Below are 23,707 nucleotides of genomic sequence, written 5' to 3' on the forward strand. Positions count from 1 at the left end.
GGTTTCCTGGATAGGACAGGTTTAGAGGGCTATGGGCCAAATACAGGCAGATGGGTCTAGTGTAGATGGGACATGTTGGTCAGTGTGGGCCCCTGTTTCCATGCTGTATGACTCTATGATTGTGACTCAATCTAGTAGAAACTGAGATAAAATTGGCTTTATGAAGGAAATAGTTTAAATATTTGAAAATAAATAAAATTTATGTCATGGAAAGATACAGCAAGGGAAGCAGGCCCCTTGCCACATCGAGTCCCCACCCATCCTCAACCATCCATTCACACTAATCCTACATGAATACAATTTTTTAATGCTCTTACATTCTCTACCACTCACCTCCCTCCCCAGATTCCACCACTCCCCTGTACATTAGGGGCAATTTACAGTGGCCAATTAACCTGCCAACTAAAATACATTTGGCATGTGGGAAACAGAGGAAATTCATGCGATCACAGGAGAACATGCAAACTCTTGATTACTCATGTGTACAATGCCTGAAGTTCAGAAGTTCTAGGAACAGAGTTAGGCTATTTGGCCCATCAAGTCTACTCCGCCATTCAATTATGGCTGCTCGAGCTTTCCCTCTCAACCCCATAACTATATACCAGTGACACCCATACTAATCAAGAATCTGTAAATCTCCACCTTAATAGTATGCATTGATTTGACCTCCACTGCAGTCTGTGGCAATGAATTCCACAGATTTACCATCCTCTGACTAAATAAATTCCTCCTCATCTCCTTTCTAAAGGTGCATCAGGACTGAAGCTGGATCTCTGGTGCTGTGAATCAGATGCATTCCTAGATGGGCCGTCAGGGGCACGGGACTGAACAGATTGATTTCCAGTGAGCGGGCATGGATTTGTTGCAGAGAATAGCCTCCTCCTGGCTGTATTGATTTTACAGATTTTATTAATTCTATGAATCTTGCCTTTGAATGGTGGCTAGAGAGGAAATGAAAGCTAATTCAGCCTCGGTCATAAGATGCTCATAAGGCTTCTCGTTTAGCTATGAATTTATACATTCACAGTCACGGTATTTTATCTCATTCCCAATGCTACTCAACATCTGCCATCCAGACCACAGCCTCTGCCTGGCTGTGTTCTAAATTCACTTTAGTCTAGAGGTTTAGCCCACCAAGTCCGTGCCGACCAGCGATCCCCGTATAGTAGCACATCCTACACACTGGGGATAATTTACAATTGTTACCAAAAACAATTAACCTACAAACTTGCACGTCTTTGGAACGTGAGAGGTAACCGGAGCTCCCGGAGAAACTCCACTTGTCACAGTTTGAATGTACAAACTCCGTACAGACAACAACTCCATGGCTGCGCTACAGTCCTGCCCCAAAGAAGCCCCACAATCTCCACATCTTTTAAATCAACGATAGACACAAAATGCTGGAGTAACTCAGCATCTACGGAGAGAAGGACTGGATGACGTTTCGGATCGAGACCCTTCTTCAGACTGACGTCAGGGGGGAGGGAGATAGGTAGATAAGGAAGCGTGAAGGTGTGAAAACTGGGCAAAGGGAATGGAGATCAAGGAAAATGTAGGATAGATCATTGTTAACTGGGAAAAGATAACAACAAAGCAATAAGAGATAAAATGTAGCGGAGACAGTAAGAACGGTCGGAGAACTGGGAGGGAGGAGGAGGGATGGAGAGAGGGAAAGCAATGGTTACTTGAAGTTTCAGAAGTCACTGTTCATACCGCTGGGGTGTAAGCTGCCCAAGTGAAATATGAGGTGCTGTTCCTCCAATTTGCACTGGGCCTCACCCTGACAATGGAGGAGACCCAGTACAGAAAGGTCAGTGTGGGAATGGGAGGGGGAGTTAAAATGCTGAGCAACTAGGAGATCAGATATGTCTAGGCAGACTGAGCGGAGGTGTTCAGCAAAATGATCGCCGAGCCTGCGCTTGATCTTGCCGATATATCGGAGTCCACACCTCGAACAGCGGAGACAGTAGATGAGGTTGGAGGAGGTGCAAGTGAACCTCTGCCTCACCTGAAAAAGACTGTCGGGGGTCCTTGGACAAAGTCGATGGGGTGGGGGGGGTATAAGGATGTATCTTAAATCAACATTATTTCATGCTAATCATCTGTTAATATTGGTGTTCAGTGAAAAGAGATGGGTTTGCCTATTGAGTTATTGGCTGCTCCATTAAACATTGTTGACTTTGCGGTAATTTGTTTCCCCTTCTTCCCTTTCATTAATTGTTTTTGCTCTGTCCATGCCATTGATTCTATTTGTTACAGAGTTAGTTCCACTGAGAGCAGTGTCCTGGATTTGCAAGTTTAACCTGTAGAATTTGCAACGAAGTGACAAAAAATGAGGCAGTTCTTCATTTGGATATTGACTTTCTAAAGGAGAACCATTATAGTTATAGATAGCTGGTTAAGCCATTGATTTGCCAAAGAGATAGGTCCCATTATTGTGACGGAACTCTTCTGATATGAATCCCGCCATTAAATATTTATAGACGGACAGGAAAGCTTCTTATTAACAATTTTGCAATAAATTACTTTCCCACCACTGACTCTTCCATTTTGTTGCCTGAAGGATATATGAAGTGCCTTAGCTCTGTCTGTAGCATTTGAGACAAGAGGGCCAGCTATGCATTGCTCTTAGCTGACTTTTAGTTAATAGATCAAGCCACCACCAAACTGTGGCTTGACCTTTTCATACAGAATGTGTGGAGTTGTTTGAAACTTAATAATTCCACACGTGACTGCAAGAGCTTAACGTGGGCGGTGAAGGTGATAAGACCTATGAAAGTAATCTAAGTAAAGTGTAATCTGCAAAAAAAATACGTAAATGAAGCATTGAAGAAATTTACTGCTTATTACAAATGAACGGCTCTACTGCAAATTTGAGATTGTGCACATACTTTGTAAAAAAACTTCTTATTTTAATTGAACTAATTTGCATTAAGCGGTGTCAAGTGGCATGTTTAAAGAATTATAAAGATTGTAGCCTAGAAACAGCACAGAATGATATTCTCATGCAAATATATGCATTGCTACCAACTGAGTTAATACTGTTCTTAATTTAGTGGACGAAAGAGTTTAATATGAAAATGTTGATGATTCATACAATAAAATTCATAATGCAATTTGCAAACTCAAATATTATAATTTATTTTTACATCTAACGAGCTTCTTCTGTGCTGAATCACATGACTTTTCCACCCACATTGCTCAGACAGTAATCATTATTGACCTGTTATGAAACCAACTGAGAAAAACAATTGAAATGAAAGTTAGGCAGGCCATGCAACCGATGGGTAAGCCAGCCAACTAGCCAGCCTTCATTGCTTTGATGTTGTTGCTTTTCCTCTATTCCATTCTGCTTTGGAATCTATTTATGGAGCTTTCTGTTTGATCATTTTATTCTGTGCCTTCACTTTCTACTTTGATCCTTCAACTCAGTTTTATGTTTCTTGGTATCAGCATAAAATTCTCCAATTTTAAGTAAATAACCAAAGCTCCTCCCTTTTTTTCTCTCCTCTATTCCCTGTGCCACAACTGGATGAAAACTCATTTCTCACACTAACCCACCCAAATGCTGGAGTAAATCAGCGGGACAGGCAGCTTCTCTGGATTGGTTGATGTTTTGGGTCGAGATCCTTCTTCAGACTGAGAGTCGGGGGAAAGGGAAACAAGAGTTCAAAGCGGCAATATGGAAAGATATAGATATAGGAAAGGTATACAGAAATGTACTGATGATCAAGGAAATGGACTGTTTCATTGATCATCGTAACATTTTTGCTTATCTTGCATTTCTTTGTTCTATATCGGCGACTATATATCTCGTTTCCCTTTCTCCTGACTCAGTCTGGTCTGGGCCTGAAATGCACACAGAGATGCTGACTGTCCTGAGAGCCACACAACATTCTCTCACTTCGATCCTGAAATCTTGATCGGCGACTATATATCTCGTTTCCCTTTCTCCTGACTCAGTCTGGTCTGGGCCTGAAATGCACACAGAGATGCTGACTGTCCCACTGAGGTAGCCTGCATTTTGTGTCAATCATGAGGTGTGTGTTGGTTTACGCAAGGATTTTTCATGAATTGGCCAAATGTATAGTAATAATTATATAACATAATGTGTCAGAAATGTATATATTACACTACCTTACCACCCTACCTTCACTACTTACTTATAGTTACTTCCACTATGGTGATAGAGCTGCTGCCTCAAAGTGCCTGAGACTTGGGTTTGATCCTCACTACGAGTTGGCTCTACAGAGTTTGTACATTCTCCCTGTAATTGCATGGATTTTCTCCAGGTGCTCCAGTTTTCTCCCACACTCCAAAGATTTGTAGGTTAATAGGCTTCTGTAGATTGCCCCTAGTGTGTGGGATAGAACTAATGAAACGTTGATAATTGGTCGGCATGGACTCGGTGGGCCAAATGGCCAGTTTCTACGTTGTATCTCTAAACTAAATTAAACTTTAATCCTTGCTTATAAAATAGCATAAACTTGTTTAATATATTTATAAATTTTATGAATATAACTGGATGTATGTTTTCACTTTCTCTGTGATCTTCACAGCAATATTGGTGCTCAGCTTGAGATTCAGCAGATATTGCAGGAGTGTTCTCCTTCTCAGAATGACATTTTTCATTTTGATTTTTGTCAGATACATCACATGTTAGCTCTACTTGAACAATTATGGAACTCACTTCAGGAGTATCTTATTTCAATCTCATGATCTCCTTTACAGTTCAGCTAGGAACTTTGTGTTGGTCCACATTAAATTTTTCTCAATTTCTCACCATTTCTTATGAGATACTTTTGAGGACCTCAGCCATTTCTCCGTCTTCTCATTTCCAACATATTGAACGGTCTCAGCACATAAAATCTATCTGCAGACTGAATCTCTTCTTGTGACTCGTGTCCTGATTCTCTGACATACCTCAATGACTACCAACCAGTGGCCCGAAGGTCCATGGAGATAAATTGGTTATAGTGCATCTGAACTCCTTACTTAGCAAGAATCTAAACCCAGTATAATTTGCCTACTGCTACAATAGATCAACGGGGGATGCAATCTCACTGGTTCTCCACTCTGCACTTGACCACTTGGATGACAAGAACATGTACCTCAGGCTTTTGTTTATCGACTACAGCTCAGCGTTCAACATTATTATCCCATCTAAACTGGTTACCAAGCTCAACGAAATGGGTCTCCATGCATTCCTTTGCAACTGGATCTTTGACATTCATCAACAGACCATAATCAGTACAAATTGGCAACAACGCATCCCCCTTGATAACCATCAGCACAGGGGCTTTCAAGGTTGTGTGCTCAGCCCTCTGCTTAACTCCCTCTGTACCGTTACTGTGTAGCCAGGCACAGGTCCAAAACTCCATCTTTAAATTCACCGACGAAACCATTGTTGTTGGATGAATTATGGGTTATGATGAGTCAGAGTATAGGAGGGAGATCGATTGGCTGATTGATTGGTGACAGAACAATAACCTTGTTCTCAACGTCAGTAGTATCAAGGAGCTGATTGCTGACTTTAAAAGAGAATGGCTGAGGATCCATGAACCTGTCTTCATGGACAGGTCGATGGTGAAGAGAGTCAACAACGTCAAATTCCTGGCATGCATATCTCTGAACCCTTGTCCTGGGCGCAGCACATTGGTGGAATCATTAAGAAAGCCCATCAACACTGCTACTTCCTCAGATGATTGAGGAGATTTGGTAGACAGCACATTGACCGGTTACATCACGGCCATCATTGGCAACTTGAACGCCCAGGAACGAAGGAGATTGCAGTAAGTGGTCAACACTGCCTGGTCCATCACAGGCACTGTCTTCCCCACCAACGAAGGGATCCCTCAGAAAGGTAGCCAGCATCATCAAGTACCCTCACTATCCTGGCCATGCTCTCATTTCACTCCTGCCATCTGGAGGACGTATAGGAGCCTGAAAACTGTGACCTCCAGGTTCAGGGACAGCTTCTTCCCTACAACCATCAGGCTCTTGAACACTACAAACACTACAATCACCGCGTACTCTATGAACTATAAATTCTCTTGGTTGCACTATGGATTTTAGGCCTGTGTCCTGCACTCATTTTTTTTTGTTTTTAATTAATTTTATTTGGTTTTATTGTGTTATCTATGAGTACTGTGTTTACAGACCTGTTATGCTGCTGCAAGTAAGAATGTAATTGTTTTGTAATTGAACACTCTTGACTCTCTCTTGTTTCACTTTCCTCTCCTTATGGCAGAAGATCATGTGACAATGACAGATCATTTACCACATACATCTCGTCGTCATTTTTTGTCATCTCTTCATGCGTATGTGCATATCTGACCTTTATTTCCCTGTATTAGTGTTGTTATTTATGGGAGTCTGTTTGAAGTCTCCCTATTGTTAGTTTGTATTTCAATTTGTGATTCCCACATGTCATGGGTTCTTTAAGGGCAGGTCAGTGATGTAACAGCTCATTCCCGAACCACACAAAGGCAAAATACATTCTGACACAAGTAACATTAAAAAGGACACAGTTTTCGGTTCATAATGACAGTGTTGATAATTACAATGTGTGCACCAGTCACTAATAACACCACGCTGCCACTGAGTTTGACACTTTTATTTAGCCAGTCTGTATGAGTATTCAATGCTTTTGCTGAAATGAAACACACATTATATAGACATCAGAATTCTTTGCTGTATGACAACTATATAATATACTAGACTAAGTGGGACCCGTTGGGTCCCATGTTCACACGGGAGGGCTGGCCCCCCAACACAATATTCCACTCTCCACCAATTCCAATATTGGTGTCCAGTGGGGGGGGCTTTCTGGACAGCTGGTATGGGTGTTGTTGGCTGCAGGGACCATTGGTCTCCAGAGGGCTAGTATGGACATTGTGGGCCAAATAGATTCTTGGGGTGGCAGCTGAGTCCATCAAGCCTGATGTTCTGGCAGGTGGCTGGTGGGCTGGCAGTTGGCTCACGGCTATTCCTTGAAATTTCATTTCAAGCAGAGTGCAAGGCCACCAAATTATAATCCATTTTCCTACCATTTCAAGCAGGGAGCTAGGCCACCGAATTCAAGTGCAGTTTCATACCATTCAAGGAGGGTGCAGGGCCACCAAATTCAAATGCAGTTTCATACCATTTCATGCAGGGTGCAACAGCACCACATTCAAATGCAGTTTCATACCATTCCATGCAGGGTGCAAGGCCACCATATTCAAATGCAGTTTCATACCATTTCAAGCAAGGTGAAACCACCATAAAACCACACAAAACACCACACACAGTTCAGTAGACATTCAGTGTGTTCAGTTGATTCACAGTTCAGACAGAGTTGTGACCTCTCCCTCCCCCCATCATACAGAGACTGAGCCACACCCACACTTCTGGGTTTTATAATCCCTCCCCCTTCCCCAGGAAAAGGTGTGGCCTTCATGGTGTGATTGACAGGAGAGAGATTCTCAACATTGTTTAAACACTAACAACCATTACCAGTGCATTTTTACTTCAACCCAAACAACCATTACCAGTGCATTTTTACTTCAACCCAAACAACCATTAGCAGTGTATTTTTACTTCAACCCAAACAACCATTAGCAGTACATTTTTACTTCATTAGCAGTGCATTTTTACCTCATTAGCAGTGCATTTTTACCTCATTAGCAGTGCATTTTACCTCATTAGCAGTGCATTTTACCTCATTAGCAGTGCATTTTTACCTCATTAGCAGTGCATTTTACTTCATTAGCAGTGCATTTTTACATCATTAGCAGTGCATTTTTACTTCAACCCAAACAACCATTAGCAGTGCATTTTTACTTCATTAGTAGTGCATTTTTACTTCATTAGGAGTGTATCTTTACTTCATTAGCAGTGGATTCTTGGTCTGGCAGCTCAGTCCCTCAAGCCTGATGTGCTGGCAGCTCATTCACGGCTGGTGGGCTGGCAGTTGACTCACGGCTATTCCTTGAAATTCCATTTCAAGCAGGGTGCAAAGCCACCAAATTCAAATCCATTTTCCTACCATTTCAAGCAGGGTGCAAGGCCACCAAATTCAGGTGCAGTTTCTTACCTCTTCGAGCTGGGTGCAAGGCCACAAAATTCAGGTTCAGTTTCCCCACTTCCAGCAGGGTGCAAGGCCACCAAATTCAAGTGCAGTTTCCAACCACTTCAAGCAGGGTGCAAGACTACCAAATGCAAGTGCAGTTTCATACCACTTCAAGCAGAGTGCAAGGCCACCAAATTCAAGTGCAGTTTCATACCATTCAAGGAGGGTGCAGGGCCACCAAATTCAAATGCAGTTTCATACCATTTCAAGCAAGGTGAAACCACCATAAAACCACACAAAACGCCACAGACAGTTCAGTCGACATTCAGTGTGTTCAGTTGATTCACTGCTCAGACAGAGTTGTAACCCCTCCCTCCCCCATCATACAGAGACTGAGCATTTTTACTTCATTAGCGTGAATTTTTACTTCATTAGCAGTGCAGTTTTACTTCATTAGCAGTGCATTTTTACCAACCCAAACAACCATTAGCAGTGCATTTTTACTACATTAGCAGTGCATTTTTACTTCATTAGCAGTGCATTTTTACTTCATTGGCAGTGCAGTTTTACTTCAGTAGCAGTGCATTTTTACTTCAGTAGCAGTGCATTTTTACTTCAGTAGCAGTGCATTTTTACTTCATTGGCAGTGCATTTTTACTTCATTAGCAGTGCATTTTTACTTCATTAGCAGTGCAGTGCATTTTTACTTCATTAGCAGTGCATTTTTACTTCATTAGCAGTGCGTTTTTACTTCAGTAGCAGTGCACTTTTACTTCAGTAGCAGTGCATTTTTACTTCATTAGCAGTGCATTTTTACTTCATCCCAAACAATTTGCATTAGCCATTAGCAGTGCATTTTTTACTTCATTAGCAGTGCATTTTTACTTCATTAGTAGTGCATTTTTACCTCATTAGCAGTGCATTTTTGAGCGAGGTGGCCAAAAATGACGGCCGTAGGTGGCGGCGTTTTCTGGGAAATCATGCCACAGCGAGCCAAAAGTGGTCAAGATCAGACTTTTAGTAATATAGATCTTGCATAATTATACAATGGCCATCGTAACTTTCTTATTTGCCCACTATCCATTCTGCTTAGATAGACACAAAATGCTGGAGTAACTCAGCGGGACAGGCGGCATCTCTGGAGAGAAAGAATGGGTGACTTTTTGAAGAAGGGTCTCGACCCGAAACAATTTCTTCTCTCCAGAGATGCTGCCTGGCCCGTTGAGTTACTCCAGCATTTTGTGTCTGTCTTCAAGGTATACCAGCATCTGCAGTTCCTTCCTACACATCCTTTCTGCTTAGATTTTTTTTAAATTTATGGACACCTTTTCATCGAGAATTCAAGAAGCAACCTTTCGATGTGTAATTTGCAAGATTTAAGATTTTAAAACGTCAGACTGGTAATATTTCTTGACCGTGGTTCCTGCAGGTAGTTGATGTCAAGTTATGCTTGTAATAAGGCTCGTACGACGACGTAAACAGAGTATATCTTTATTTAGCAACTCTGTACAGCAACAGTAACAGCCTCATGTGCCAGCCCAGGCAACTCCCTAACTGCCACACCCCAGGGTTCCAGTCACATCCGGTTACTAGAGCCTGGCTTCTGTCACACAGGGTCCTAGTGCCCGTCTTCCCAGCCTTACACTATTTTTGCATAATACCACATCTCCCTTTCTTTGAGAACAAAGGGTGGACTACCTTTGTCTCTGCAGGTCTTAAGGGGTTTATTCTGCCCTTTTGCTGGAAGACCTGTCCCTGATCTAAGCATGCAAAATAGAAATAAAATAACTTACATGTTACCATACTGTGAACTATTCTTTAGCAGGCTGTGTTCTTCAAAACTTAAACTCTCAGGTTTCAGGTAAATGTAACAGGTTTACAGAACAATTTCACATCACATTTCACTCTCTCTTTTTCTTTATTGTTGAAAACAGATCAATAAATCACAAATCAAGTCTCTTCGGCTCCCCTCTCCACTGGGTGATGTTGTCACTGGTGGAGCTGGCTCTGGTGGAGCTGGCTCTTCTCCCACCGGTGGCTCATCAGCGTCGACTACCTCACTGTTGGTCTGCAGCGGCACCAAGTGCTGCCGGTTCCTCCTCAGTGTGCCCTGAGGTACCTGGACGATATAAGAGTGAGGGGTATTGTGTGTAGATAGCACTTTGCCCTGGACTCGTGCATCAGTGATCCACACATCCTCCCCAGGTACTAGTGGCTCCAGATTTCTCGCTCCGTGCTTCTTGTCAAAGGATCTTGCGTCGTTCCACCTTTTCTCCCTTTCTTTGGCCCCCAGCGCGTTGTAGTCAGGCAAAACTGGATTCAGCAGGGTTGGAAGGGCAGGAACTGTAGTGCGTAGGCGGCGCCCCAGATATGGGTCTGACGCCTTTGTTAGCAGGTTTTTCACGGTTTGTACAGCGCGTTCCGCCTCCCCATTGCTCTGAGGAAACCTGGGGCTGCTCGTGATGTGCATAAAGCCATACTCTGCTGCAAAGGATTTAAAGTGGCTACCTGAGAACTGGGGCCCATTGTCACTTTTAAGAAATTCACAAATTCCATGACGAGCAAATACGGATTTCAGGTGCACAACCACATCTGTGGACCTTGTGGGTGATAGCAGTGCAACTTCCACATATCTTGAGAAATAATCTACTACTAGTAGATAAGTCTTGTCTTTCAGCGTGAATAGGTCAGCTCCCAAGGTTTGCCAAGGCCTGTCTGGCATCTCCGTTGGCATCAGTGGCTCTTTGACGTTCCTTCTCTCTTGGATGCAGGTTCTACATTTCAGCACCATGTCATTCAGCTGGCTGCTGAGTCCTGGCCACCATACTGTCTGTTTGGCCCGGCCCCTGCACTTTGTCACCCCCAGGTGTCCTTCGTGTAGTCTCTGCAGCACATCACCTTGTAAGGCTGATGGGATGACGAGTCTCGTGCCCCGCAGCAGCAGCCCATCGTGCACAGTCAGCACTGCTCTATCAGCCCAGTAATGTCTCAGCACTCCCTGCAGTTGGCTTTTGTTGGGCCAGCCGTCTGTGCAGTACTCCATCAGTGCAGAGCATGTGCTGTCTGCCTGCAGGTGCTCACGTAGGCTGCCCAGATAATCCCACTTCTGACACCATGTCGAGTTATGCTTGTAATAAGGCTCGTACGACGACGTAAACAGAGTATATCTTTATTTAGCAACTCTGTACAGCAGCAGCAACAGTAACAGCCTCATGTGCCAGCCCAGGCAACTCCCTAACTGCCACACCCCAGGGTTCCAGTCACATCCGGTTACTGGAGCCTGGCTTCTGTCACACAGGGTCCTAGTGCCCGTCTGCCCAGCCTTACACTATTTTTGCATAATACCACAGTTGACTGAAAGATTTCAGTGATGGACTATTCAGGCTGTCTCATTCTCTGCTTATTATATGCTTTCCATTGCACCCTAAACCCCCCCTCAATGTGAGCTGCATAGGCTCAGGAATATAACATTAGCTTTTGGGGTGGAGAAAGCAGCAGGAACGAGAGAAAGCATTTTGCTGCCAGGCTTTGCATACAATCACTTAATGTAAATCGTTACAAGGCCCTATTGGAATGCTTTAGGATTAACAACTTTCTGAGAGTTTTACATCAATCAATTGGGATTAGCAAAGTAGGCCAGTCATTGCAGATTCTTCTCAAACATTGGAGTAAAATCATGAAAGTTGCACAATCATGAGAGAGAAGATGCTCTCTATTAGCATTATTAATGTAAATTAATTTACTGCAGAAATTAAAAAAGCGTACATTGCCAGCCTTGGGATTTGCCATAATATGTATGACCTTTGATGAAAAATGTGCTTCATGACATTGATCATAATTGATAATGTGCATGTGTCAGTGTGACCATTTAACAGAAAAGCACTATTCTGTAGAAATTAGAACATTATCCATTTTGGTGGCAAAAACAGGAAAGCAGACTATTATCTAAATGGTGGCCGACTAGGAAAAGGGGAGATGCAGCGAGACCTGGGTGTCATGGTACACCAGTCATTGAAAAAAAGGCATGCAGGTGCAGCAGGCAGTGAATAAAGCGAATGGTATGTTAGCTTTCATAGCAAAAGGGTTTGAGTATAGGAGCAGGGAGGTTCTACTGCAGTTGTACAGGGTCTTGGTGAGACTACACCTGGAGTATTGCGTACAGTTTTGGTCTCCAAATCTGAGGAAGGACATTATTGCCATAGAGGGAGTGCAGAGAAGGTTCACCAGACTGATTCCTGGGATGTCAGGACTGTCTTATGAAGAAAGACTGGATAGACTTGATTTATACTCTCTAGAATTTAGGAGATTGAGAGGGGATCTTATAGAAACTTACAAAATTCTTAAGGGGTTGGACAGGCTAGATGCAGGAAGATTGCTCCCGATGTTGGAGAAGTCCAGGACAAGGGGGTCACAGCTTAAGGATAAGGGGGAAATCCTTTAAAACCGAGATGAGAAGAACTTTTTTCACACAGAGAGTGGTGAATCTCTGGAACTCTCTGCCACAGAGGGTAGTCGAGGCCAGTTCATTGGCTATATTTAAGAGGGAGTTAGATGTGGCCCTTGTGGCTAAGGGGATCAGAGGGTATGGAGAGAAGGCAAGTACGGGATACTGAGTTGGATGATCAGCCATGATCATATTAAATGGCGGTGCAGGCTCGAAGGGCCGAATGGCCTACTCCTGCACCTAATTTCTATGTTTCTATGTCTACGTCATTTTTTGTGAAAAATAAAATTTGAACTAAATTCGCAGATTGGTGCAATCTGTAGCTTTTGTTCTGAGTTCTTTTGCAGCTCTCTAGGACTTTAGTTAGGTCACATGAGGACTTTGCGTGCAGATTTGGTCATCCCATTACAGGGAATATGTGGAGTCTTTGGAGCGGGTGCAGAGGAGGTTTACAGAATGCTGTCTGGATTAGAGGGATTCAGCTACAAGGAGCGGTTGGGTCGACTTCAATTATTTTCATTGGAATGTCAGAGGTTGAGGTGGGCTTGATAGATGTATATAAAATAATGAGAGGCATGGATAGGGTAGACAGTCAGAACCTTTTATCCCAGAGTGGAAATATCCATCAGTAGAGAGCATAGCTATAAATCAAGAGGGGAACATTTTAATGGAGATGTGTGGGACATGTTTTTTATACAGATGGTGTGGTGGTGGCCCTGATGGTGGGTGACTGGAATGCATTGCTATGGGTGGTGGTGATACAGTAGTGGCATTTAAGAGGCTTTTAGATAGGCACATGGAAGTGCAGGAAATAGGGGGATATGGATCATGTACAGGCTGATGACATCAGTTTAACTTTGCATCATGTTCGGCACAAACATCGTGGGGTGAAGGGCTGGTTCTTGTGCGGTACTGTTTTATGTTGAGTCTGAAGAAGGGTCTCGACTCCGGTAGGCGGCGCGGCTCTGGCCAGCAGCGGCCTCTGCAGCCTGTCCGCGTTTTTATTATTTTTTGTCTGTGTTTTTATGTAGTTTTTGTTATTTTATGTTGGGGTGTGTGTTTGTTGGGGTGTGTGTGTGGGGAGGGAGGGGGGGGGGAAACTTTTTGAATCTCTCCCTGCACTGGAGACCCGACCTTTTCTCGTCGGGTCTCAGGTGTCGTTGAGGCCGCAACGAGGAGCGGCCTCCAACAGGAAGAAGCCGGGGACTCTGGTGCTACAACTCACCGTCGCCGTCGCGGGGCTGGCCGAGTCCGGAGCGGGTGGAGCGGTGGAGGAGCGCTGCTGCTGCTGCTGCTGCTGCTGCTGCTGCTACCGGAGAGTCGGAGGCTCCAACGACGGGTCTGTGGACGACGGCACCGGGAGCCCGCGGCTCCCTGGAGGGAGACCGCTTTTCGGGGCTCCTGCAACGGCGACTTCTCCCGCCCGAGTTGCGGGGTTGAAGAGCTCCTGGAGCGGGGCCTAACATTACTGCCCCGCGCGGCTGGAATGGCCGCGGACTCTGCGAGCGCACACCGGGGGCTCCAACACCAAGACCCGGTGTGCGACCTCGCACCACCCGGCGTGGCTTTAATGGCCGCGGGACAATCGCCATCGCCAGCCGGGGGCTTTGACTTTGACTCTGACATCGGGGGGGGGGGGGAGAGTGCAGTGGAGAGATAAGTTTATTTGGCCTTCCATCACAGCTATGTGATGGATGTTTATGTTAAATGTAATTATGTTGTGTCTGGGGTCTATTTGTGTGTAATGTATGGCTGCAGAAACGGCATTTCGTTTGGACCTCCAGGGGTCCAAATGACAATTAAATTGACTCTTGACTCTTGACTCTCTCTCTCTTGACTCGAAACGTCACCCGTTCCTTCTCTCCAGAGATGTTGCCTGTCCAGCTGAGTTACTCCAAAATGTTTTGTCTACCTTTGATTTAAACCAGCATCTGCAGTTCTTTCCTACACTGTTCTCCGTTCTCTGTCCATGTGTTGCTCTGCACATAATGCACAGAGCAAACCTGACGTGCTGTATTCAGTGAAGTGCCACAGAAGGTCCGTGTGCTGCTTCCAGGATTCTCATTCACCTTCGATTGCTCTGCACAGTCTGAAGGCCATTTCAGCAAAGGAAGATCACAGTGCACTCAAGATGCCTGTTGCTATGTGACAGTAAGGGGACCGCCATGAGCCTGGTGGTGGGTGTCTGGAACGCATGGCCATGCGTGGTGGTGGGGGCAGATACAATCGTGGGGTTTGTGTGACACAAAGGAGATGACCATGAGCAGGTCCCATGCTACTAATGGTACAGTGTCTGATTTTGTTCTTTGTCCCTGTAGAGAGCTGACCAGCGCACACCTACCCCACCACAAGTCCTTGACAACCAGCAGGGGTAAACTATTTGTGCCTCCTTCATTGTTAGAGTGGCATGGTGGCGCAGTGGTAGAGTTGCTGCCTCACAGCGCCAGAGACCCGGGTTCGATCCTGACTACGGGTGCTATCTGTACGGAGTTTGTACTTTCTCCCTGTCACCGCGTGGACTTTCCCTGGGTGCTACAGTTTCCTCCCAGATATACAAGTTTGTAAGTTAGTTGGCTTCAGTAAAAATTGTAAATTGTCCCTAGTATGTAGCGTGCGCTAATGTACTGGGTGATCATTGGTCGGTGTGGGCTTGGTAGGCCGAAGGGCCTGTTTCTGCATTGTATCTCTATACTAAACTAAACTAAACTAAACTAAACTAATCTGAGAATAATCTCAGTCTGAAGAAGGGTTTCGGCCCGAAACGTTACCTATCTCCTTCGCTCCACAGATGCTGCTGCACCCGCTGAGTTTCTCCAGCATTTTTGTGTACCTTAAACTAATGTGAAAGTCTGTGGTGAGCCAAACTATAAAAGATGAAAGATTAAATCATCCTGACCTACGGCGTAGGATATATTATTATCATAGATTTTATTAACCTTTCCCTGCCCATTCCTGCCTTACCCAAGCACAAATCAGTGATTTATGTTTTACATTTGAAATATGTGTATTAATGTGCCTGTCAAAGCTGGTGCAGCAAGGAAGAATTTCATTGCTCTATTTCTGATGTATATGACAATTAAACACTCATGACTCTTCTCTCTTGACCAACTCATCCATTATATTCCTGCCATCTTTACCAACTTTGACACAATATTCTCATTGGACGAAGCAGCAGGAGAAGAGGGCTTTAAAATCGAGCCTTAAAACGCGCTGTGCTGGAAATAAATGCCATGGAAATCAATAGAGCACTGACAGCAGTTGTTCACACCAGATTTGTTCTTTGCTTGCTTGCTTGATTGATTCATTCCACAAATAACAGTATTTTCAGTAAATAGCAGCTTGTGATGGGGAATATTTCCTCAATGGCAAATCAGAAGCCAATTTGTGTTAGAGGATGTTAGTGACATTATACTACAATAAGCTACACTTCACACCTCAACATCCAAAACGTTCCCAGCATAGACATTTCTAGTGTGCCATATTTCATTGTGAATGTCCTGAAGCGGATTCCTTATTCCATTGTCCTGATGATAACAATTTGAAGCCACATCCTATTTGGAGATGTGAGATGGTAACAGTGAGGCAACATTATGACATCTGTGGCCTTCTGATTGTCAGACCCAATGGAACTACATTTAATCAATAGCATTGAGAAAGATGAGATGAACAAAACGAACCCTGGAGAATGAATTCGAGTTAAATTAAATATGGAAAAGGTACTAAGAAAATAAAAGAAAGATTGAATTGAGAGAAAAGGAAAACTAAAACAATTGAATTTTAAAGTTTCCTGCTGCAATTTATCTCTAGTGGGTGTGATATTAATCTGCTGTTTGATTAATTTGTGTTATAGAGACATACAGCTTGGAAACAGGCCCTTTGCCTCAACTTGCCCACGCCGACCAACATGCACCATCTACACTAGTCCCACCTGCCCATGCTTGGCAACATATCCACACACTAAATCTGTCCTATCCATGTACCTGCCAAATTGTCTCTTAAATGTTATGTTAGTGCCCACCTCAACTACCTCCTCTGGCAGCTCATCCACCACCCTTTGTGTAAAAATCAATTACCCCTCATGTTCCTGTTAAGTCTTTCCCCCGCTCAATTTAAATCAATGTCCCCTGGCTCTAGATACTCCTACCCTGGGCAAAAGGCTGTGCATTTACCCATTCTATTCCTCTCATGATTTTGTACACCTCTGTAAGATCACCCCTCATCCTCCTGTGATCTAAGGAATAAAGTTCTAGCCTCACCCTCTCCCAATAGCTCAGGCTCTCGAGTCGTGGCAATATCTTCAAAAATCTTCCCTGCGCCCTTTCCAGCTTAACATCTTTCAAATAACATGGTGACCAATACTGAACACAGTACTCTTAATGTGGCCTCACCAATATCTTTCCTTGGTAAAGTAAATGGAGTAAAATAAAAAACTTGACAGTAATTTTTCAATTTTTGTGAAGCAAATCACAAAGTATGGCATACCATCCAGCAATTATAGCTGGGTCAGATCTAGTGACCAGTGTGAATGGCAAGAAGATAGACACAAAAGGCTGGAATAACTCAGCGGGTCAGACACCATCTCTGGAGAAAGGGAATAGGTGACGTTTTGGGTGGAGACCAGACAGCATCTTTGAAGTAAAAGAATAGGTGACGTTTCGGGTCGACACCCTTCTTCAGACTGAAGAAGGGTCTCGACCCAAAACGTCACCGATTCCTTTTCTCCCAAGATGCTGTCCGACGCACTGAGTTACTCCAGCTTTTTGTGTCTATCTTTGGTTTAAACCAGCATCTGCAGTTCCTTCCTACACAGAGTGAATGGCAAAACGTGTGGGAGGTGATGGGGAAATAGGTTACGGGGAAACTTAGTGAGGGAATTGGATTGAATTGTTAGCCAGCACAGACTTCGGGTAGCACTGCGGCACAGCTGATAGAGCTACTGTCTCACAGCACCCAAGACCCAGGTTCGATCCTGACCTCGGGTTGTGTGTGTGAAGTTTGCATGTTCTCACTGTGACCATGTGAGTTTCCTCCGGGTGATCTGGTTTCCTCCCACATCTTAAAAATGTGTGGGTTTGTAGGTTAATTGGCCCTTTGTAAATTGCCCCTAGTGTGTAGGGAGTGGGTGCACTTAGACTGGGACTGAAGAAGGGTCTTGACCCGAAACATCACCCATTCCTTCTCTCCATGCTGCCTGTCCCGCTGAGTTACTCCAGCTTTTTGTGTCTATCTTCCGTGTAAACCAGCATCTGCAGTTCTTTCCGAAACATCTGCAGTTCCTACCTACAGAAAGATGGATGTTAGTGTTGAGCAGTTTTTGACTGTGGTGAAGTTGTAAATTTCTGTGTTTAAAATGCAACATATAAAAATAAGGTCATTTACCAAAACAATTCTCTGCACCTCAAGTCTGGCTAATTTTGTGTAACACCAATCTGATTGAAACTCTGTTGGGACAAACTGTTTTGGGTCCAGAGAAAGCAAACATAAGGATGTCAGCTTTGCTGATTACTAAGAGAGTGTGGGATTGTTCTGACAGCTCTGAGCCACCCTGTGATTCAATCTGTCTTCCTCATGGCAATGTCTGAAGGTTACCCGCTGATTGATTCAGAATTAGTGAATTCAAGTTGAATAACCATGCGCTAGAACAAACTTTCATTGAAAGCACAGTGACTAAATGTTCTTTTCAAGGTGAAAATAAGAATAAATAACATCCATTGAAGGAAGTTCTACTTTAAGTTATTTTGGATTACTTTTCATTATGATTTTAATATTACCAAAATCAGAACATGTGTCAAATAAGCTTATTTCAAGCAACTAACATGCAAACATCCTTTCCTCCCCTCCCCACCCCCCCCCACCCCTCCCCCTTCCTGTGTCCCACCTGGTCTCACACCCATTTTTCCCCTACCACCTCACTTCTTCTGGCTTCACAATACGCACCCTTTCTATCCTTGCCTCACACCTTATTTATTTTTATCTCTGGACCTTGCCCGACCATCTACCTGTCAAAAACCCACTCACCTGTAACCACCTAGAACATGGCAGACTTTGTCACCCCCCCCCCCTCTTCCACACTTCCAGCTCCTCCCCCCCCCCCCCCCCCCCCCCCCCCCACTACAATCAGTCTGAAGAAGTGTCCTGATCTGAAATGTTACCTATCCAAGTTCTCCAGAGATGCAGCCTGACCTACTGAGTTACTCCAGCACTTTGTGTCTTTTTTTTTCTTTCATGTGACGTTATTTTGTCGGTGTGTTTTGAGGGTGCTGGGTTATTACGAGCCTTTCCAATGTATAACCATGCAGGGCGTTCCACAGTTTATGGATGTTCGACTTTTGTACAACCCATACATACAAGTGAGCATTCAGGAGACAGTGGGATGGATTTGCTGGCTGCTGTATATCTGTAGGCCACTGTTCTTGGCACCAGCTGGAATTTTGCCACATTGTACCCAGCATTTCTAGTCAACACATTGATGTCCATTTTGCTAATCCTATCTATAGACATGTCATCCACGCCATCAGCAGTGCCCATTTTAAAACGTCAGTAGCATTTAAAACCTCATCTCCAGTAAAATCTGCTAAAGGAATATCATTATTAACGAGGTAGGCTTGGGCTAAATTTTTAATATTTACTTTATTATTAAGAATGCAAAATAAGATTTAAAATATTTATCCGATTATCCATTCCTATGGGACAACCCACCTCTGCCTTGCATGAACTTGGTTCTCAGTTGCATTTCTGACAAGCGATTCTCTGGAATAGAGCCCTGCCAAAGCCAGGAAGGACTTGTAAATGATAACTGAGACCTTTGATACAGCATGGAAACTGACTCTTCATCCCACTGAATCCACGCTGACCCATTCACACAAGTTCTATATTATCCCACTTTCCCTAAACATTCAAGGTAATTTGCAAAGCTCAATTAACCTACCAACCCGCACTTCTTTGGGATGTGGGTGGAAACCAGGGCACCCGGAGGAAACCCACGCGGTCACAGGGAGAACGTGCAAGATCCACACAGAGAGAGTCTAAAGTCAGGATTGAACCCAGGTCTCTTGCGCTATGTCACTGGCATTGATCTTTTTAAATACAATCTATGTTATATAATTTCACCGACTGGAAAGTGCAAAGACAATTATTTGTAGCCAGGCCAGAAAAAATAATGAAAAAATATATAAATAAAGGACAAATATGTAGAAACAAAGAACTTCAGATGCTAATTTACACAAAGGGGCACAAAGTGCTGGGTCAGGCGGCATCTCTGGAGAATATGGATATGTGATGCCTCGGGTCAAGACCCTTCCTCAGACTGATGGTGTGTGTGGGGGCATATGTGTGGGAGTATGTGTGGCCGTGTGTGTGGGTGTGGGTGTGGGCGTGTGTGGGCATGTGTGGGCGGGTGTGTGTGTGTGTGTGTGTTTGGGCGTGTGTGTGTGTTGTGCGTGGGCGTGTGCGTGGGTGTGTGTGTGTGTGTGTATGTGTGTGCGTGGGCGTGTGTGTTGTGCGTGTGCATGGGCGTGTGCATGGGTGTATGTGTGTGCGTGTGCGTGGGTGTGTGTGGGTGTGTGTGGGTGTGTGTGGTGTGTGTGTGTGTGTGTGTGTGTGTGCGTGGGCGTGTGCATGGGTGAGGGTGTGTGTGTGCGTGGGTGTGTGTGTGCATGTAGGAAAAAGCTGGGAGCAAGGAGAGGCAGGACAGAGTGTGACAGATAATAAGTGGACGCAGGCAAGGTGGGTTTTTGATAGGCAGATGGCTGTAACAAAGACCAGTGATAAAGCAGAACGTATGAAACAGAAGTATTGAAGAGTTGCAAATTGTGAAGCCGGAGGAAGGAATGTACGAGGAGGGGGAGGGGGAGGGGGAGGAGGAGGGGAGAAATAGGTGCAAGTCCAGGTGGGGCACTGAGGATGGCGGCTGTGGAGGTGAGAAAGGGGAAGGGGAGTGTTAGGTTGCTGGAGGACTAATATGTGGTGTCCGAAGCAGTTATATACTTCAAAGCGCAAAATCAACTGTGGCCAGTTATCAGGTTTTCCTGAGAGATTGCTGGACTGTTGGAGAGGAATTGTTGTTTCATTTGATTTTCCTATATTACAGATACTGCAAGAATTCTGAAAGCATCTCCGATTGCGGTTGAACAAATTTCTCAGAAGCTGAGGCACACACACGAGTTCACTGTTCTGATTACACTGAAGCAGGTCCACTACAACTCAGGAGTCTTTCTGTCGATCCATCATTCAGATAAGAGGTCAGTGAAATCTAGCTTGTTTCATAAGAACATAGTTTATTCTTCCTGCATGCCATGGGTTCAGTAAGAATGTAATCAAAACTCATCCAAAGCTATAATTTATTTTCCAGAGAAAATGGAAAAATTCCAAAAGTAGTTATATATTTCCTGAAGGAGTAAAGGATACTTCGAAGCAGAGAGCAATTTGGTGACTATTAGTTTAGTTGTTAAGTATGGGGATACAGCTTGGAAACAGGCCCTTCAGCTCACCGAGTCCTTGCCGACCAACAATCCCCACACATTAACACTATTCTACACGCACTAGGAATAATTTACAATTTTACCAAGCCAATTAACCTATAAATTTGTATGTTTTTGGAGTGTGGGAGGAAATTGAAGCTCCCGGGGAAAAAAACCCGCAGGCCACGGGGAGAACAAACAAACTCCGTACTGACAGCACCCGTAGCGAGAATCGAACCCAGGTCTCTGGCGCTGTAAGGCCGCAACTCTACTGCTGCACCACCGTGCACCCTATTGACTTTATAGTTTTTTTTTTTTTAATTATTGTTTTTTTTAATTTATTAGAAACAAATGGACAAAAGTCGAACCAACGGCATATAAAATTATACAGTTATTGTACAGCTTCAATTTTAACTTTTTAGCTATGAATTAGAAGAAAAGAAAGGAGAAAAACCAAAAAAGAGAAAGAGTGAGGTGTGCAAAGATAGGACCCCTAGACTACCAAAGTAGTGTAGCCAAAGAGTGAATACAAGAAAGAAAGAAGAGAGGATTGGGAAAAAAAGAAAAAAAGAAAAAGGAAAAAAAAGTGGTGGTATACCTGCCTCTCATCCCTCCCCACCCACCTCACCCAACCCATAGTTAGATTCAAATCCAAAGTTGTGTTGTACCATACTATCCTTGTAAGAAATCAATGAAGGGTGTCCATGTCTTGGAAAAGTGATCTGGTTTTTCTGCCAAGACGAGTCTGTTATTTTCAAGATGTAGTGTCTCGGACATGTTTATAATCCACATCAATCCAGTAGGGACTGATATATGTTTCCAAAATTTAAGTTTTAGTTTTTTTGCCGTTATCAGGCTATAATTAAGGAAGCGTCTTTGAAATAGTGATAGCTCAGAACAGGCTTCAGAAGTACCTAGAGTGATCAGTTCCGTGTGGGGATCCAATTTTATTTTTAGTGTTTTAGAACATTTTTCAAAAATTTCTCTCCAGAAATTATGTAACTTTATACAAGGCAAAGGAATGGGTTATAGTTGCTTCCTGAAGGAGACATTTATCACAAATAGGAGATAAATTTGGAAAGATCTTCTTCAGTTTAGACTTTGAATAATAGAGTCTGTGCAGTACTTTAAATTGTATTAACGAATGCCTGACATTAAGAGAACAGTTGTGTATATATAGAACATTTTCCTCCCATCTGTCTTTTAAAATTTTTAGGCCAAGCTCATCTTCCCAAGCTCTTCTAATTACTTCTGATGATGGGGTTTGTATATTTAAAAGAGTGTTATACAGATATGATACTAACTTGCTTGAATCCGAGTTTCTATTCATACATTCGTCTAGTGTGTCTGGCAACATATATTGATAGTCTTGGATATATGATTTCAGATAATCTTGTATTTGCAGGTATCTAAAATATTGGCTACCTTTCAGATGATATTTCGACTGAAATTCTTGAAATGAGAGAAGAGTTCCCATCTCATAAAGATCTCCCAGTTTTTTAATTCCTAATCTTTCCCAATTTGTGAAAGTTTTGTCTGAAATAGACAGGATGAACGAAAGGTTGTTGGCAATTGGTAAGAGAAGAGATAAATTTCTAATTTTAAGGGTTAACTTCACTTGTTTCCAGATTCGTGGGGTACTGTGGATAATCGGATTTTTCTCATATAGTGTTTTCTTCAAATTTATTGGAGAGAGAAGAATCGTGCCTATATTAAAAGGCGAATAATCCTTTCTTTCCATTGTTAACCATTTTACCTGTTGGCATGTGTTGTCCATCCAATAGATTATGTTTTTAATATTCGTTGCCCAGTAATAGTATAAAAAAATGGGGAGAGCCAATCTGCCAATTTCTTTGGGTTTACATAGATGTCGTTTATGGATTCTATGTGTTTTATAATCCCAAATAAAGTTTGTGATCAGCGAGTCAAGTTTAAAAAAAAAATTTTTAGGAAGATAAATAGGTATTGATTGAAATAAGTACAGGATTTGAGGAAGGAAGATCATCTTTATGGCATTTATTCTGCCTGTGAGAGACATCGGAAGCGTTTTCCAAAATTGAGTAAGGGCATTTAGTTTGGTAATTAAAGGAGGAAGGTTTGCTTGAAATAGAGAAGTGTATTTTCTAGTTACGTGAACCCCAAGATATTTAAATTTTTCCGTAGCAATTCTAAAAAGGAATTTTAGAAGGTGTGTCGGATCTTGAAGTTTTATTGACATGATTTCACTTTTGTTCCAATTTATTCCATATCCTGAAAAGGAGCCGAATTCCTCTATAAGATTTAGTATACTTGGGATGCTAACTTGGGAATTGGTGATATATAGTAATACATCATCTGCATATAATGATATTTTATTATTAGAATATTTAGTGTTATAGCCGTGAATATTTGGATGTACTCTTATACTTTCTGCTAAGTGTTCAATTGCGAGGGCAAATAACAGGGGTGATAATGCACATCCCTGTCTATTGCCCCTGGATAGTTGAAATTTAGGTGAGAGTACATGATTAGTCAGTGTTCTGGAAGTCATATAGCAATTTTAACCATGAAATAAAATTTTCTCCCAGCTGGAATTTTTGCAATACTGTAAAAATATATTTCCATTCTACTTGGTCAAATGCTTTTTCTGCATCTAATGAAATAATTGATGTCTTCCTTTATTGTTCTGTGTGAGTACATTATATTAAACGGGCTTTTCAAATTGTTAAATGAGTGTCTCTTGGGTATAAACCCAGTTTGATCAGAATGTAT

General features: G+C 43.1%; 1 protein-coding gene across 1 annotated transcript in view; it reads left to right on the top strand.

Annotated features, from left to right (window-relative positions):
- The window catches only part of LOC129706413 (protein kinase C-binding protein NELL2-like), a 229,900-nt gene that overhangs the window by 27,389 nt on the left and 178,804 nt on the right, over positions 1–23,707 (top strand). The window contains exon 3 of the mRNA XM_055650706.1: positions 20,587–20,737. Coding sequence (XP_055506681.1) covers positions 20,587–20,737 — 151 coding nt within the window. The remainder of the gene's footprint in view (positions 1–20,586; positions 20,738–23,707) is intronic.

The sequence above is a fragment of the Leucoraja erinacea genome, chromosome 19, assembly GCF_028641065.1.
Source record: "Leucoraja erinacea ecotype New England chromosome 19, Leri_hhj_1, whole genome shotgun sequence".
Taxonomy (NCBI): Eukaryota; Metazoa; Chordata; class Chondrichthyes; order Rajiformes; family Rajidae; genus Leucoraja; species Leucoraja erinaceus.